This window comes from Ranitomeya variabilis, chromosome 5, assembly GCF_051348905.1.
Source record: "Ranitomeya variabilis isolate aRanVar5 chromosome 5, aRanVar5.hap1, whole genome shotgun sequence".
In the NCBI taxonomy this organism is placed as follows: Eukaryota; Metazoa; Chordata; class Amphibia; order Anura; family Dendrobatidae; genus Ranitomeya; species Ranitomeya variabilis.
In genome coordinates, this window is record NC_135236.1 from 410,393,975 (window position 1) to 410,410,903 (window position 16,929).

The following is a 16,929-nucleotide window of genomic DNA, read 5'->3' on the forward strand; positions in this document are numbered from 1 at the left end:
AAGGGACCTGGACACCGAAAGGCGAGTATGTAGTGTTTGTTTTTTTTGGTAACCAGGGTAAACATCGGGTTACTAAGCGCGGCCCTGCGCTTAGTAACCCGATGTTTACCCTGGTTACCAGTGAAGACATCGCTGGATCGGTGTCACACACACCGATTCAGCAATGTCAGCGGGGCCTCAACGACCAAAAAAAGGTCCAGGCCATTCCGACACGACCAGCGATCTCGCAGCAGGGGCCTGATCGCTGGTACGTGTCACACATAGCGAGATCGCTATGGAGGTCGCTGTTGCGTCACAAAACTTGTGACTCAGCAGCGATCTCGCTAGCGATCTCGCTATGTGAGACGGGGCCTTAAGACCAGTGAGTAGATAGGACGGTCATTACATGTCTTATACAAAAGAAAACCTGCTCTAAGCTACTGTGGGGGGGTTGTTTTTCTTTCCCTCTTGTATGATTGGTCAACATTATAGAGAGGAAGAAGCACACGCCCCCAGGGAAAAATCTATGGTAACGAGTAACAACCTTCTGGATTTATAGTACAACAGTCTATTAGAAAATGCGAGCACTCAGCATACCGCTAAAATCCACTTCTTTATTATGACATGTAGTCAAAAGGCAGGACGAATCAGGGAACAAACGGGATTCCACAAGACTTGTGGAATCACGTTTGTTCCCCGATTCGTCCTGCCTTTTGACTACATGTCATAATAAAGAAATGGATTTTAGCGGATGGTGAGTGCTCGCATTTTCTAATAGACTGTTGTACTTCAAGTTTGGATTTTTTCATGGAGAGCACCCAATATCTGCATGGGCATTTACGCATTATGAGGACATAGAATAAGTGTGTGCAGGTGACATAAACCAGCTGTTGGTGCGGCTTCTTGCTCGCTTTTCTTCTGGATTTACACTTCCAGGTGAATTAGTGTAGCTAGCGGCATTACTAAAGCGGCCCAAACGTTGGCCAAACACACGCCAGCAGCACTGGATGAGTACTTGCTCTGGGAAGGAGGGCAGAAGCCTCATGATTTGAAAATGAGTTAACGGGCCAAGTCTCTGTACAACTCTGTATAGACCATTTAATATGCAGTTTGGAGGGGATGGACTGCCACAACTTCGAAGTCTAACACATGGAAAGAAATTCATCCACATTCAAACTAAGGAAATTGTCAGGTAAAACAATATTAAAATCTGTTCGGCTATGAATCGTGCATGTTGATTTTTGCAGTTTTTCCTGTATGAAAACATTAACAGATGTGGATTAAACATTTTCAACTGAAGCGGGTCATCTGCATGCCTCAACTCGCCTACACTCTGCTGTATGCCATCTATTTTCCAGTAGCTGAAAACTTCTTACATAGAACTGAGGCCTTTATAGTATGCTTGTCCTAAAGATCGCTCAGATTTCACAATATGCATACAAATATTTTCCTCCATGTTTTCCTTCATTTATATAGTCACTTGAGGGATTTAAAAATAAAGATTGTTCTGCCTGTGGTTTCAGCAGGGGAAGAAAAAATTTAAATCTCCAGCGTTTCCTGAAAAACAGGAAAGGTGAATGGCTAACCTCCCATTAGTACTTGTTTCCTGCAGGAATGTATTGCTACTAATCGAGCATGAAGTATCTATACTACAAAGATGCAGAACAAAATACATACATCGTCAAGCAGAATACATAATAGCGCTAGATTTTTCTTGAATTTTACCTCTTTGGGTATGTATTTTCTATTTGATAAGTTTATGGGTTTTTTATTTTGGGTATTTTGCATATTCTCTGTGACTAAATATGAATATATGAATATACATTAATTGGATATAATTCTTCAACAAATACATTAGAATTCTTTTAACACGGAATTTGGTAATCCAGGAAATTGGATACTTCAGCATTTATTTCCAGGAAAAAAAAAAAAAGTACAAGATAATGTAAAATCTCACGAGAAAAGCAGATATAGCAGCCATGTATTTACGCTTCAGATGTGCCACATGAAAGGCTTCCCTTTAAAGAGCACATGCCAGCACGTCAAAAGTTGCCTATTTTGCTTTTATGTTAATCTACCTCCTGCCCAGAGTATTCTGCTTGAAATTGATGGCATGGCTTTTACGTTTTTTTTTTCTCTTAATCAAAGATGGTGTTTACCAGGTACCCTATGTTATTTATATGCACTATAGCTTTTACTTACAGCAGGGTATTTGTTAGTTTTTATTTCTGTCTTGGTTTCGTCTCTTTGATGGCCAGTGTGAACATGCTCCTATTTTGAATGCATACCAACCTGTACTCCAGTTCATTTTTTTTTATTTTTTTTTTTATGTAGTTTCAGGTTTATGCATTTAGTGCAGGTAAGGGTGTGGCCTGCCTTCCTTTGAACTGGATAGTACAGTCATGGCCAAAAATTTTGAGAATGAGACAATTATTAATTTTTCCAAAGTCTACTGCTTCATTTTTTCTAATGGCAATTTGCATATACTCCTGAATGTCAGAGTGATCAGATTAACAGCAATTACTGTACTTGCAAAGTCAATATTTGCCCAGAAAATGAACTTTAACCCCAAAACACATTTCAACATCATTGCAGTCCTGCCTTAAAAGGAGCAGCTAACATCGTTTTAGTGATTGATCCATTAACACAGGTGTGGGTGTTGATGAGGACAGGGCTGGCGATCAATCAGTCATGATTAAGAATTACATCACTGGACACTTTAAAAGGAGGCTGGTGCTTGGTATCATTGTTTCTCTTCAGTTAACCATGGTTATCTCTAAAGAAACACGTGCAGCCATCATTGCACTGCACAAAAATGGCCTAACAGGGAAGAGTATCGCAGCTACAAAGATTGCACCTCAGTCAACAATCTATCGCATCATCAAGAACTTCAAGGAGAGAGCTTCCATTGTTGTCAAAAAGGCTCCAGGGCGCCCAAGAAAGACCAGCAAGCGCCAGGACCGTATCTTAAAACTGTTTCAGCTGCGGGATCAGACTACCAGCAGTGCCGAGCTTGCTCAGGAATGGCAGCAGGCTGGTGTGAGTGCTTCTGCACGCACTGTGAGGCGGAGACTCTTTGAGCAAGGCCTGGTTTCAAGGAGGGCAGCAAAGAAGCCACTTCTCTCCAGAAAAAACATCAGGGACCGACTGATATTCTGCAAAAGGTACAGGGAGTGGACTGCTGAGGACTGGGGAAAAGTCGTTTTCTCTGATGAATCCCCTTTTCGATTGTTTGGGACATCTGGAAAACAGCTTATTCGGAGAAGAGGTGAGCGCTACCACCAGTCTTGTCTCATGCCAACTGTAAAGCATCCTGAAACCATTCATGTGTGGGGTTGCTTCTCAGCCAAGGGAATCGGCTCACTCACAGTCTTGCCTAAAAACACAGCCATGAATAAAGAATGGTACCAGAATGTCCTCCAAGAGCAACTTCTCCCAACCGTCCAAGAGCAGTTTGGCGTCCAACAATGCCTTTTCCAGCATGATGGAGCAACTTGCCATAAAGCAAAGGTGATAACTAAATGGCTCATGGAACAAAACATAGAGATTTTGGGTCCATGGCCTGGAAACTCCCCAGATCTTAATCCCCTTGAGAACTTGTGGTCAATCATCAAGAGACGGGTGGACAAACAAAAACCAACAAATTCAGGCAAAATGCAAGCATTGATTATACAAGAATGGACTGCTATCAGTCAGGATTTGGTCCAGAAGTTGATTGAAAGCATGCCAGGGAGAATTGCAGAGGTCTTGAATAAGAAGGCTCAACACTGCAAATATTGACTTGCTGCATTAACTCATTCTAACTGTCAATATAACCTATTGGTACTCATAATATGATTGCAATTATATTTCTGTATGTGATATAAACATCAGACAAACACTAATAAAAACCAGAGGGCAGCAGATCATGTGAAAATATAATTTTGGTGTCATTCTCAAAAATTTTGGCCATGACTGTACATTTAAAAAGCTCCCAACTAGGTGTGTGTCCATGTTTGGGACCTGGTCATGTTCAGCACATGTCCGCTGGGTCCAAAGCTCTGCCGGCTTTTGAACGCAGGTGATTCACCACGTCCAATACATTGTGTGGGTGATATTTATCTTGCGGAGACTCGTGTCTCTGCAAAATAAATTGACATGCTGCTGTCTGGAAAGATGTGCCGCATGTCCGTCTCCACGGGTGAGCCGCTGCTGCTGATGCACGCATGCTGCAACGTCTGGACACTGCGGAGGTACGCAGTGTCCAACCCACAGAGTTTACTGACCGTGGGAACGTACCCTAACACATGGTAAGGTTTTAATACTATAGGCTAGAACTATCCCGAATTTGGTTACACCTTGACGTTGGTGGGATGGCTTTTATGCTTTTTTTTTTTTAATTAAAAACAGTGTTTACCAAGTACTCAACTTCAATGCACTGTTGCTTTTACTTGTGTACTTATGGCAGTGTATTTGTTCATTTTGTTTCTGTCTTGGGTTTTGTCTGCTTTCAGTTTCTTTAGCTTTTAGCCCACTCTCACTGCCAATACCAGTGAATTCTGAAAGCATGCTCATTAGTGATGAGCGAATATACTCGTTACTCGAGATTTCTCGAGCACGCTCGGGTGACCTCTGAGCATTTCTTAGTGCTCGGAGATTTAGTTTTCATCGCCGCAGCTGAATGATTTACATCTGTTAGCCAGCATAAGTACATGTGGGGGTTGCCTGGTTGCTAGGGAATCCCCACATGTAATCAAGCTGGCCAAGAGATGTAAATCATTCAGTTGCAGCGATGAAAACGAAATCTCCGAGCACTAAAAAATGCTCAGAGGTCACACGAGCGTGCTCAGGAAATCTCGAGTAATGAGTATATTCGCTCATCACTAGTGCTCATACATGTGGTTTTCCTTTAGAAGTAGTAAGTTTGTACTTCGAAACACGTCGAAATAAACCATCATTTTACTACACTGAGATATAGGTCTTAAATCCTGTCAGCAGCGCGGAGACCATCCAGTAACTCCTTCTTACCTATAAATTGCCATTTATAGAATATTTTTAATGTTCTCTCACAACCTGAATCAATTCTAATGCTAGTTTAGGTTTAACCACTGTTTTATTGTGTATATTTTATATTAATACAATAGCATTGTTTAACTAAAAACAAATGAATAATGTAATGTGAACTACAGTTTTTTACATTACAATCATCAGCAATGTGGAGGAATGAAAAAAAAAAACCTGGTCAGAGATAATATAGATGAGCAATTCTAGATGCCCCAGTTGTGGTGAAAATAAATTTTTGTGACTTATGATTTACAAAAATCTGTATGTAGAGGATGTTTGTATGTTCATATATTTAGTAATGGCATCAATATTACACCTTTTGCAGCTGTTGTGAGGGATTGAAAGTTTTATATAAACTTTATTATATTTACAAGCAGAGAACTTCCTCGGCAGTTCTGGATTTCCTTCTAATCCAATTCTAGCGATAAGCCAGCAGCCTCAGAAATCTCAACAGCTGTGTCCCCACACTTGAAGGTTGATGGAAACAACATTTTCATTCTTAGCTCGTTTACGCTTAATAATTCTCAGAAGTTCTATTTTTTATTTAGCATCAATGGCACTAATAGTTTTTGTTCTTTTTAGCCTTTTCCAAAACAAAAGCACAGCATTGAGCTTGTATATATTGGCACCGATACATCAAGACCAGCCATTTTCTCGCCGGTCCTGATAAGGGGGTGTGTAGGAGTTAGATCCACTGATTAAGAAGCGCATGCCACCGTGAACAATGCCAAAGATCTTACTACAGTCCCTGGAGTAAAATTTATTGAATAGGGAAGACCACAGCTCGTTGTGAATTGATGGAGCCATAACGTCGCACCCCTGCCTCACCCCCATCCTGCTCCATTCATTTGGGGAAGCTGGGAGAAGCTGCTGCGAAAACACCAAAAGTTGCAAAAATGTTAACAAAACTGAGTTTTGCGGCTTTTAAAATGTTGTGAAGTTTTAAATATGTTCACACCAAAATTCTGCTAAATTACTTTGATGAATCAGGGCCAATGTGTTCTTGATGGTATTGACAATGGAGATTTAAAAAGACGGAAACTTAAATACTATAGATGGACTCAAAGACCCAAAGACCCCCAAATACATTGTCATGGGGGTAGAAGATCACTGCATACTGTGAATCGCAGATCTTCCATTTAGCCTGTGTATTTGGATCCCATCTTAAATCAATTTGGTTTCCTTTGATGCTGGAGAGGTTAACGACCCTTTCTATGCTGGTCAGAAACATGTTGCTCCATTTCAGCTGCTTCTGACCTGGTCCTTAACTCTTCCTGTAAAACCTAGCGAGACCCTCTCTGTCCTTTCGGCGAAACCTCTGCTTCCTTGCTCTTAAGAGTCGCTGTGCTGAATAGGAGCTTACTGTTGCTATTGGAGATACGTCTTCATGTACTGTGTGCTAAAGCTAAGTAGTTGAAGTTTGGAGTTGTGGTGTTCTGTAGGTTGTTGTTGTATGTATGTGTTTATCTCCTGGTCCCTTTTCCCATTTAGTTTATTCCTCCTTGTCCTTATCCACCTCTATATTGTTTGGTTAGTGCTTTTGTATGAGAGGTTTTCTGCTGTCCTCGTTTTGTCTTGGTGTCTGGGTTACCTTTCATTTCTGTCCCATGCCTCATGGTTGGGGGAGGGGAAAAATTAAGGTTTTTACAGGAGCATAGTAAGGTAGGAGACTCGTGCCTCTCCACCTTTAAGAGTACTCCCAGGACAGGGACAGTTAGGGTCCCAGCTCCAGGGACAGTTAGAAGCCCCCTCTTCCTTACTGAAGACCGTCACAGCGTGACATGCAAGTAATTGGCTCTCTAAAGACTTCAGCACACAACTTGCACACCTTTATTTCACTACTAATAATCCATCTTTGTAGATTTAACAGTGTGTAAAGAACAGAATGCCTAACTGAACATGAACTTGTTTTGTGGCTAGTTATAAGAGTTTAGGTGGGTGGGGGGCACACAAATAGGAACACTAATATAACGCCGAGCTTGTGTAATACAAAACTACAAGACCACAGTTCTTTAAATTATGCTGTACTTACTATATGCAGAAGCTTAAGGACATCAACAAACCTGTTAAATAGAAAGCAGAATTAAACTTGGGAACAACAAAAACATAAAAAATAAGCAAATAATATGCTCAGTCCAAACTTACACTTTTTCTGAGCTCATGATTTCCTTGGCAATGTAATAAATTTTGGTCTTCTTTCTTGTCTTCTTTTCCTGTTATGTGAACGAAGTAACAGTCCGTTACAAAATTACCACTTTGCCTATAGATGCAAACAATGAATTCTTATGTAAATACAGCATCTTTATTTTACTTGCTTACATAGCGCCATTAATTACACAGTATATGGTCAACAACTACAAAATAAACTTCAAACCAAGTTTATAGTAAAAAAAAGTCAAAACAATATAAAACAAAGTTTAAGATAAATGTGTCACCAGATTGCACAGTACAATCTTATATACCTGATAATGCTGGTGTACTTATTCTAACAAAGTGTCAGAATAACGAATACTTTTGAAATGTAATCTATATTGCTGCCCAACCTGTCTGATGGATAGCTCCTCGGTGTCAACTCTTCCCTGCTGCTCCTGAGATCTCACACTGCTCAATATAAACTGCAGCTGTCACTCAGGCTGGGTGGGTGAGATTACACTCACTTGGATTCATGAGCGCTTATTTTCCTGGTTTTATAAGAAGCTCATTTTAACCACTTAGTGACAGCCAATTTGGTACTTCGCTTCAGGGTATGTGCACACATTCAGGTTTTTTCGTGTTTTTTCACGATAAAAACGCTATAAAAACTCATTAAAAACGCATACATTATGCATCCTATCATTTAGAATGCATTCTGCATGTTTTGTGCACATGGTGCGTTTTTTTCCGCAAAAAAAACGCATTGCGGTAAAAAAAGCAGCATGTTCATTAATTTTGCGGATTTTCTGCGTTTTTCCCGCTGCTCTATGCATTGGGAAAAACCGCAAAAAAAACCCGCACAAAAACGCATCAAAAATGCGGAAAAAAACGCAAAAAAAAACACATGCGGATTTCTGGCAGAAATGTCCGTTTTTTTGTCAGGAAAATTTCTGCAAGAAATCCTGACGTGTGCACATACCCTCAATGTTTCCCACTGATTCGGTTTTTTCATGACATATTGTACTTCATATATTATATATAACAAAAGGAGGAACAGGAGCCCAGAGTACAAATTTATATGAAAATCTTTATTTATACAAAATGTTAAAAATTAGGACAAGAGCTATCATAATAGGTATGCCACAACAACAAATAAAGGGGGAAAAGAAACCAACCCTTGCCCTCCAACCCCGGCGCTATAGGGAGTGATTGTGAAAATAGACCAATAAATGGTGGATAAATAATGAACACCAATATAGCGCAAGATGGTTATATCATGGGAAGCAGAGAAAACAATACATATGGCTGCTGTGTCAATAAGCAATGCACAGTCTAAGGCAAGTGCCCTGTTCACTTATATATAATGACCCAAAATGCAGCAGCGATAAAAGTGAGAAATATGCTTACCCATGCAGCAAGGGGGAACGGAGGAGAAGGGATCCCGCCGGTGGTGACGCCCTTTTTCTGGCCTGCGTGCTTGGCCTGACGCCAGGTCCTTGTGCGGAGCCTTCCCGCCGCAGTGCGCATGCGCCGACAGCGCCATTACGATTGGTGGCTGCCGGACATGTGACTCGGGTCAGGGGGGTTATAGGCAGGTCCTGCGCTATCAGATACCATATCCCCTTGAGGAAGCGGCGTGTGTGCGCTGCGAAACGTGCGTCGGGGCGTCACCACCGGCGGGATCCCTTCTCCTCCGTTCCCCCTTGCTGCATGGGTAAGCATATTTCTCACTTTTATCGCTGCTGCATTTTGGGTCATTATATATAAGTGAACAGGGCACTTGCCTTAGACTGTGCATTGCTTATTGACACAGCAGCCATATGTATTGTTTTCTCTGCTTCCCATGATATATCCATCTTGCGCTATATTGGTGTTCATTATTTATCCATCATTTATTGGTCTATTTACACAATCACTCCCTATAGCGCCGGGGTTGGAGGGCAAGGGTTGGTTTCTTTTTCCCCTTTATTTGTTGTTGTGGCATACCTATTATGATAGCTCTTGTCCTAATTTTTAACATTTTGTATAAATAAAGATCTTCATATAAATTTGTACTCTGGGCTCCTGTTCCTCCTTTTGTTATATGCAGTATTTGGAGCGATGATTTGAATAATCCGGGTTATTACCCTATTTATACTAGTGCTTTCTCCCGGGTTGGTTTATTATGTTTTCGGATTTCTTATTATCATTACTTCATATATTCGTGGTAAAATTTCTTCGATATAACTTGCGTTTATTTAAAAAAAAAAAAAACAGAAAACTGGCAAAAAAATTGAAAATTTAGCAATTTTAAAATTTTAATTTTTGTACCCTTAAATCAGAGTAGTGTCGCACAAAATAGTTAGTAAATAATTATATTAATTTCCCACATGTCAATTTTACATCAGAATTTTGCAAATATTTTTTTTGTTAGGACCTTAAGGGTTAAAAGTTGACCAGCGAATTCTCATTTTTCCAACAAAATTTAAAAAAACATTTTTTTTTACGTACCACCTCACATTTGAAGTGAGTTTTGGGGGTCAATATAAACAGAAAATACCCAAAAGTTGCACCCCTCAAGGTGTGCAAAACCACATTCAAGAAGTTTATTAACCCATCAGGTGCTTCCCGAGAACTAAAGCAATATGGAAAGAAAAAAATGAACATTTTACTTTTTTCACAAAAATTTACTTTGGATCCAATTTTTTTTTATTTTCACAAGGGTATCAGGAGAAAATAGACCACAAAATTTGTTGTGCAATTTCTCCTGAGTACGCCAAAACCCCGTATGTGGGGGAAAGCCACTGTTTAGGCGCATGGCACTGAACATGAAGACGTTTTAAGAACCATGGTCACTTGGCCACATACTTCACTGTGCTTATTAAGCCTACTGAGCTTGCCACTACTTCCTCTATGTGGGTGCCCACCAAGCGGGGTGCTACTGGCTGGGATAGTCAGCAGATGACCTAATTCTTGGTGAGTCAGTGGAAGGGTAAGACTGTACTATATGTTATTGCCGGCTGAAGCATGATGCACGTACTACGGTTGTGGTATTCGACATCTAGAGCACCATGGGGGATACTGGTGGGGGATACAAAAGCTGTGGGCAAACCAAAAGTTGGGAGTCAGTGGGTATCGCCTGGTAATAGGGCACTGAAACTACCGATCCCAGGTTGAGATCTTGTGGGCTGTGGGCATTGCATTTTGGCTATCTACCCGGAATTGCTGTAAGACCATGGACATAAGGAATAAAAAAAATTGTTCCATCATTAACCTGCCTAGGTGATTATTACAACCCACAACATCAAATCACAGTAATATAAATCCTCAAGTAATTCCTGTACTAAATATTAAAGGGATGTGTCCTTGGCGTGATCAAGTGTGTTGGGCCTGGGCCAAAGGTACGGATAACACAGCTGTCAGCTGTGCTATTTGTTAGCTCAGTGTATTTTCGTAGAATATTTCTATTCAATTGAATGTAGTCTACTTGATGTATATGCATGTAATACACTGAAATTTTATAAATATTCATTCTTAGGAACTAGTTTTGCTTTGAAAATGGAAACAGGTCACAAACGCAATGGTCAAAGGTCTTAATGTCAATCACATTTCAGGACTCGGTTTACACCTACTGATGGGCAGCACGATACAACTGCTGATAGATAAACTTTTACCAGCTGGCAGTCGTTTGAATGCCTGTTTACACAGGCAGACTGCAGTAAACAACAAGCACTGAGCAATCTATAGTAGATCGCTCGGTGTGCATAGGCTGCCACTGTTCTCGCCAGTAGGAGTCCTGATTACCCAGAACAATGAATCACCAAAAACAAATACCGGTATCTTTTATGCAGCACAAAAGATCATTTCACATGATAAACAAGAGTTTTAATTTACCTTTTTGCCTTTTCCATATTTACTGTAGGCATCATAATCTGATGCAATCAGGTCATTCAATCAGAATAAGTTTAATCTAAGTAGGTTGTACTGGAATTTATACAACTGTCTTGATAAAGAGAACATACTGATGTAATTGGTGCTGGTATCAGGAAAGTCACCCAAGCCAAAGCATCAACCAAGGACAACATCAGTAAGGAGTTTGTATGCTCTCCTCACATTGCATGGGTTTCCTCCGGGTTCTCCAGTTTTTTCCCAAATTCCACAGAAATACTGGTAATTTAGATTTAGATTGTGAGCCCCAGTGGGGACAGTGATGATAAGGCCTGTAAACTGCTAAGGAGTATGATAGGGCTATATAAGCAAAGCAAAATCATTTATATACACTGCTCAAAAAAATAAAGGGAACACTTAAACAACAGAATATAACTCCAAGTAAATCAAACTTTTGTCCACTTAGGAAGCATAACTGTTTGCCAATCAATTTCACATGCTGTTGTGCAAATGGAATAGACAGCAGATGGAAATTATTGGCAATTATCAAGACACACTCAAAGGAGTGTTTCTGCAATTGGGGACCACAGACCACATCTCAGTACCAATGCTTTCTGGCTTATGTTTTGGTCACTTTTGAATGTTGGTTGTGCTTTCACACTCGTGGTAGCATGAGACGGACTCTACAACCCACACAAGTGGCTCAGGTAGTGCAGCTCATCCAGGATGGCACATGAATGCAAGCTGTGGCAAGAAGTTTTGCCGTGTCTGTCAGCGTAGTGTCCAGAGGCTAGAGGCGCTACCAGGACACAAGCCAGTACACCAGGAGACGTGGAGGGGGCCATAGGAGGGAAACAACCCAGCAGCAGGACCGCTACCTCAGCCTTTGTGCAAGGAGGAACAGAAGGAGGACTGCCAGAGCCCTGCAAAATGACCTCCAGCAGGCCACAAATGTGCATGTGTCTGCACAAACCGCTAGAAACCGACTCCATGAGGATGGTCTGAGTGCCTGACGTCCACAGATGGGGGTTGTGCTCACAGCCCATCACCGTGCAGGATGCTTGGCATTTGCCACAGAACACCAGGATTGGCAAATTCGCCACTGGCGCCCTGTGCTCTTCACAGATGAAAGCAGGTTCACACTTAGCACCTGTGACAGACGTGACAGAGTCTGAAGATGCTGTGGAGAGCGATCTGCTGCCTGCAACATCCTTCAGCATGACCGGTTTGGCAGTGGGTCAGTAATGGTGTGGGGTGGCATTTCTTTGGAGGGCTGCACAGCCCTCCATGTGCTTGCCAGAGGTAGCCTGACTGCCATTATGTACCGAGATGAGCTCCTCAGGCCCCTTGTGAGATCATATGCTGGTGGAGTTGGCCCTGGGTTCTTCCTAATGCAGGACAATGCCAGACCTCATGTGGCTGGAGTGTGTCAGCAGTTCCTGCAAGATGAGGGCATTGAAGCTATGGACTGGTCCGCCCGTTCCCCAGACCTGAATCCGATTGAAAACATCTGGGACATCATGTCTCGCACCATCCACCAACATCATGTTGCAACACAGACTGTTCAGGAGTTGGCGGATGCTTTAGTCCATGTCTGGGAGGAGATCTCTCAGGAGACCATCCGCCACCTCATCAGGAGCATGCCCAGGCATTGTAGGGAGGTCACACAGGCACGTGGAGGCAACACACACACAACTGAACATCATTTCCTTGTCTTGAGGCATTTCTACTGAAGTTGGATCAGCCTGTAATTTGATTTTCCACTTTGATTTTGAGTATCATTCCAAATCCAGACCTCCATGGGATATCAATTTTGATTTACATTGATCATTTTTATATTTTATTATTCTCAACACTTTCCACTATGTAATGAATAAAGATTTGCAACTGAAATATTTCATTGAGTAATATCTAGGATGTGGTATTTTAGTGTACCCTTTATTTTTTTGAGCAGTGTATATAAGATTTGGGAAACAGTCACAGGAAATTGTAAAATTATTCAAACTTTTAGTCATACTCAAAGACTATAAAGAATCACAAGCTACACACCAATTTCTCTTCCAGATTATCAAGATCAGTTTTGCTAGAGTCTGAGCTGAAATCCTCTTCATCTGAGCTATTGATAATTTCCTCTTCATCAGAGTGAACAAGGCCCAAGTCATCATCAGTATCTTCTTGTGATGGCTCACTGCAAATGACAAAAAGCATTAATATATACGTAATGATAGTGTCCGCACAGAATAATGACGATAACCTAGCAGAAATAAAAGAGGATGGCAAAAAAAAAAAAAAAAAGACAGAACACAGCAACAGGGAAAATAACACATCTAGAAATGAGCTTCTGAATTCTAATATTTTGGATTGTTTTATACGGTTGGTCACAAAGCCCTTACCTCTAGTCACAGAGAAGCCAACAGTAACAAGAGGTGGAAAACTACAACGATCGTTAAATAAACAGTTCTCATCTGAAAGATTATGCTACTTCATACCAGCAACTGGTGGAGATCTTCAACCTGTGGATCGGGAGCTACATGTGGCTTGTGGGCTAATGTGTACGCCTCGTGGCGGTTTGCCAACTTGGTGCACTAGCACCAGATCTAGCAAACAGCTATGAAGAGCAGGTCTACAGTGATTTTTGAGAGTTGACCAGCACAGAAGAGCAGATCTGGATGAGCAAAGCCATACTGGTCTTGCATGTTCGGTAAATTCTAAATTGGACATTGGATGATACTGCCAGATAGAGGGGGTACTTGAAGCTGGATGTGATAGTGTGGCGGGAGCGCTTGATGCAAGAATACAGTATGAGGGGTAAAGTGGATATTCTTTGAACTAGGTATACTGCATTGGTGTGATTTCTAAGAGGGCGTGAGAGTTTTGGCCGTTATGGTACTGGTCCTGGGGGTTCTAGGCATCACTGCTGTGGGGAAAGGGAGCTGGATGTCACTATTAATGGAAACTCTGGATATTGCTGAAGACCCTCTCTCAGATCTGAATATGGCTCTGGAGGTAATGAAGACTGGGGAGCAATGACCTAGACCATCACAGATCAAATCTTATAACAACATTACACATCACTATTCTTTTATGACTTTAACCCCTTCATGACCTTGCCGTTTTTTGCAATTCTGACCAGTGTCCCTTTATGAGGTAATAACTCAGGAACGCTTCAACGGATCCTAGCGATTCTGAGATTGTTTTTTCGTGACATATTGGGCTTCATGTTAGTGGTAAATTTAGGTCGATAATTTCTGAGTTTGTTTGTGAAAAAAAAAACGGAAATTTGGCAAAAATTTTGAAAATTTCGCAATTTTCACATTTTGAATTTTTATTCTGTTAAACCAGAGAGTTATGTGACACAAAATAGTTAATAACATTTCCCACATGTCTACTTTACATCAGCACAATTTTGGAAACAAATTTTTTTTTTGCTAGGAAGTTATAAGGGTTAAAATTTGACCAGTGATTTCTCATTTTTACAACAAAATTTACAAAACCATTTTAGGGACCACCTCACATTTGAAGTCAGTTTGAGGGTTCTATATGGCTGAAAATACCCAAAAGTGACACCATTCTAAAAACTGCACCCCTCAAGGTGCTCAAAACCACATTCAAGAAGTTTATTAACCCTTCAGGTGTTTCACAGCAGCAGAAGCAACATGGAAGTAAAAAATGAACATTTAACTTTTTAGTCACAAAAATGATATTTTAGCGAATTTTTTTTTATTTTCCCAAGGGTAAAAGGAGAAACTGGACCACGGACGTTGTTGTCCAATTTGTCCTGAGTACGCTGATACCTCATATGTGGAGGTAAACCACTGTTTGGGCGCACGGCAGGGCTCGGAAGGGAAGGAGCGCCATTTGACTTTTTCAATGAAAAATTGGCTCCAATCTTTAGCGGACACCATGTCGCGTTTGGAGAGCCCCCGTGTGCCTAAACATTGGAGCTCCCCCACAAGTGACCCCATTTTGGAAACTAGACCCCCCAAGGAACTTATCTAGAAGCATAGTGAGCACTTTAAACCCCCAGGTGCTTCACAAATTGATCCGTAAAAATGAAAAAGTACTTTTTTTTCACAAAAAAATTATTTTAGCCTCAATTTTTTCATTTTCACATGGGCAACAGGATAAAATGGATCCTAAATTTTGTTGGGCAATTTCTCTTGAGTACACCAATACCTCACATGTGGGGGTAAACCACTGTTTGGGCACATGGTAAGGCTCGGAAGGGAAGGAGCGCCATTTGACTTTTTGAATGAAAAATTATCTCCATCGTTAGCGGACACCATGTCGCGTTTGGAAAGCCCCTGTGTGCCTAAACATTGGAGCGCCTCCACAAGTGACCCCATTTTGGAAACTAGACCCCCCAAGGAACTCATCTAGAGGCATAGTGAGCACTTTAAACCCCCAGGTGCTTCACAAATTGATCCGCAAAAATGAAAAAGTACTTTTTTTTCACACAAAATTTCTTTTAGCCTCAATTCTTTCATTTTCACATGGGCAACAGGATAAAATAGATCCTAAAATTTGTTGGCCAATTTCTCCTGAGTATGCCGATACCTCATATGTGGGGGTAAACCACTGTTTGGGTGCACGGCAAGGCTCGGAAGGGGAGGCGTGCCATTTGACTTTTTGAATGGAAAATTAGCTCCAATCGTTAGCGGACACCATGTCGCGTTTGGAGAGCCCCTGTGTGCCTAAACATTGGAGCTCCCCTACAAGTGACCCCATTTTGGAAACTAGACCCCCCAAGGAACTTATCTAGATGCATAGTGAGCACTTATAACCCCCAGGTGCTTCACAGAAGTTTATAACGCAGAGCCGTGAAAATAAAAAAATAATTTTTCTTTCCTCAAAAATGATTTTTAGCCCGGAATTTTTTATTTTCCCAAGGGTAATAGGAGAAATTGGACCCCAAAAGTTGTTTTCCAGTTTCTCCTGAGTACGATGATACCCCATATGTGGGGGTAAACCACTGTTTTGGCACACGTCGGGGTTCGGAAGGGAAGTAGTGACGTTTTGAAATGCAGACTTTGATGGAATGCTCTGCGGGCGTCAGGTTGCGTTTGCAGAGCCCCTGATGTGCCTAAACAGTAGGAACTCCCCACAATTGACTCCATTTTGGAAACTAGACCCCCAAGGGAACTTATCTAGATGTGTAGTGAGCACTTTGAACCCCCAAGTGCTTCACAGAAGTTTATAACGCAGAGCCGTGAAAATAAAAAATGTGTTTCCTTTCCTCAAAAATATTTTTTTAGCCCAGAATTTTTTTATTTTTGCAAGAGTAACAGGAGAAATTGGACCGCAAAAGTTGTTGTCCAGTTTCTCCTGAGTACGCTGATACCCCATATGTGGGGGTAAACCACTGTTTGGGTACATGCCGGGGCTCGGAAGGGAAGTAGTGATGTTTTGGAATGCAGACTTTGATGGAATGGTCTGCGGGCATCATGTTACGTTTGCAGAGCCCCTGATATGCCTAAACAGTAGAAACACCCCACAAGTGACCCCATTTTGGAAACTAGACCCCCCAAGGAACTTATCTAGATGTGTGGTGAGCACGTTCAACCCCCAAGTGCTTCACAGAAGTTTACAACGCAGAGCCGTGAAAATAAAAAATCATTTTTCTTTCCTCAAAAAAGATGTTTTAGCAAGCAATTTTTTATTTTCACAAAGGTAACAGGAGAATTTGGACCCCAATATTTGTTGCCCAGTTTGTTGTGAGTACGCTGATACCCCATATGTGGGGGTAAACCACTGTTTGGGCACACGTCAGGGCTCGGAAGGGAAGTAGTGACATTTGAAATGCAGACTTTGATGGAATGGTCTGCGGGCGTCACATTGCATTTGCAGAGCCCCTGATGTGCCTAAACAGTAGAAACACCCCACAAGTGACCCCATTTTGGAAACTAG

General features: G+C 41.4%; 1 protein-coding gene across 1 annotated transcript in view; it reads right to left on the bottom strand.

Annotated features, from left to right (window-relative positions):
- The window catches only part of FGD6 (FYVE, RhoGEF and PH domain containing 6), a 173,490-nt gene that overhangs the window by 63,705 nt on the left and 92,856 nt on the right, over positions 1–16,929 (bottom strand). The window contains exons 3-5 of the mRNA XM_077265145.1: positions 13,072–13,210; positions 7,168–7,235; positions 7,055–7,085 (exon numbers count right to left, since the gene is read on the bottom strand). Coding sequence (XP_077121260.1) covers positions 7,055–7,085; positions 7,168–7,235; positions 13,072–13,210 — 238 coding nt within the window. The remainder of the gene's footprint in view (positions 1–7,054; positions 7,086–7,167; positions 7,236–13,071; positions 13,211–16,929) is intronic.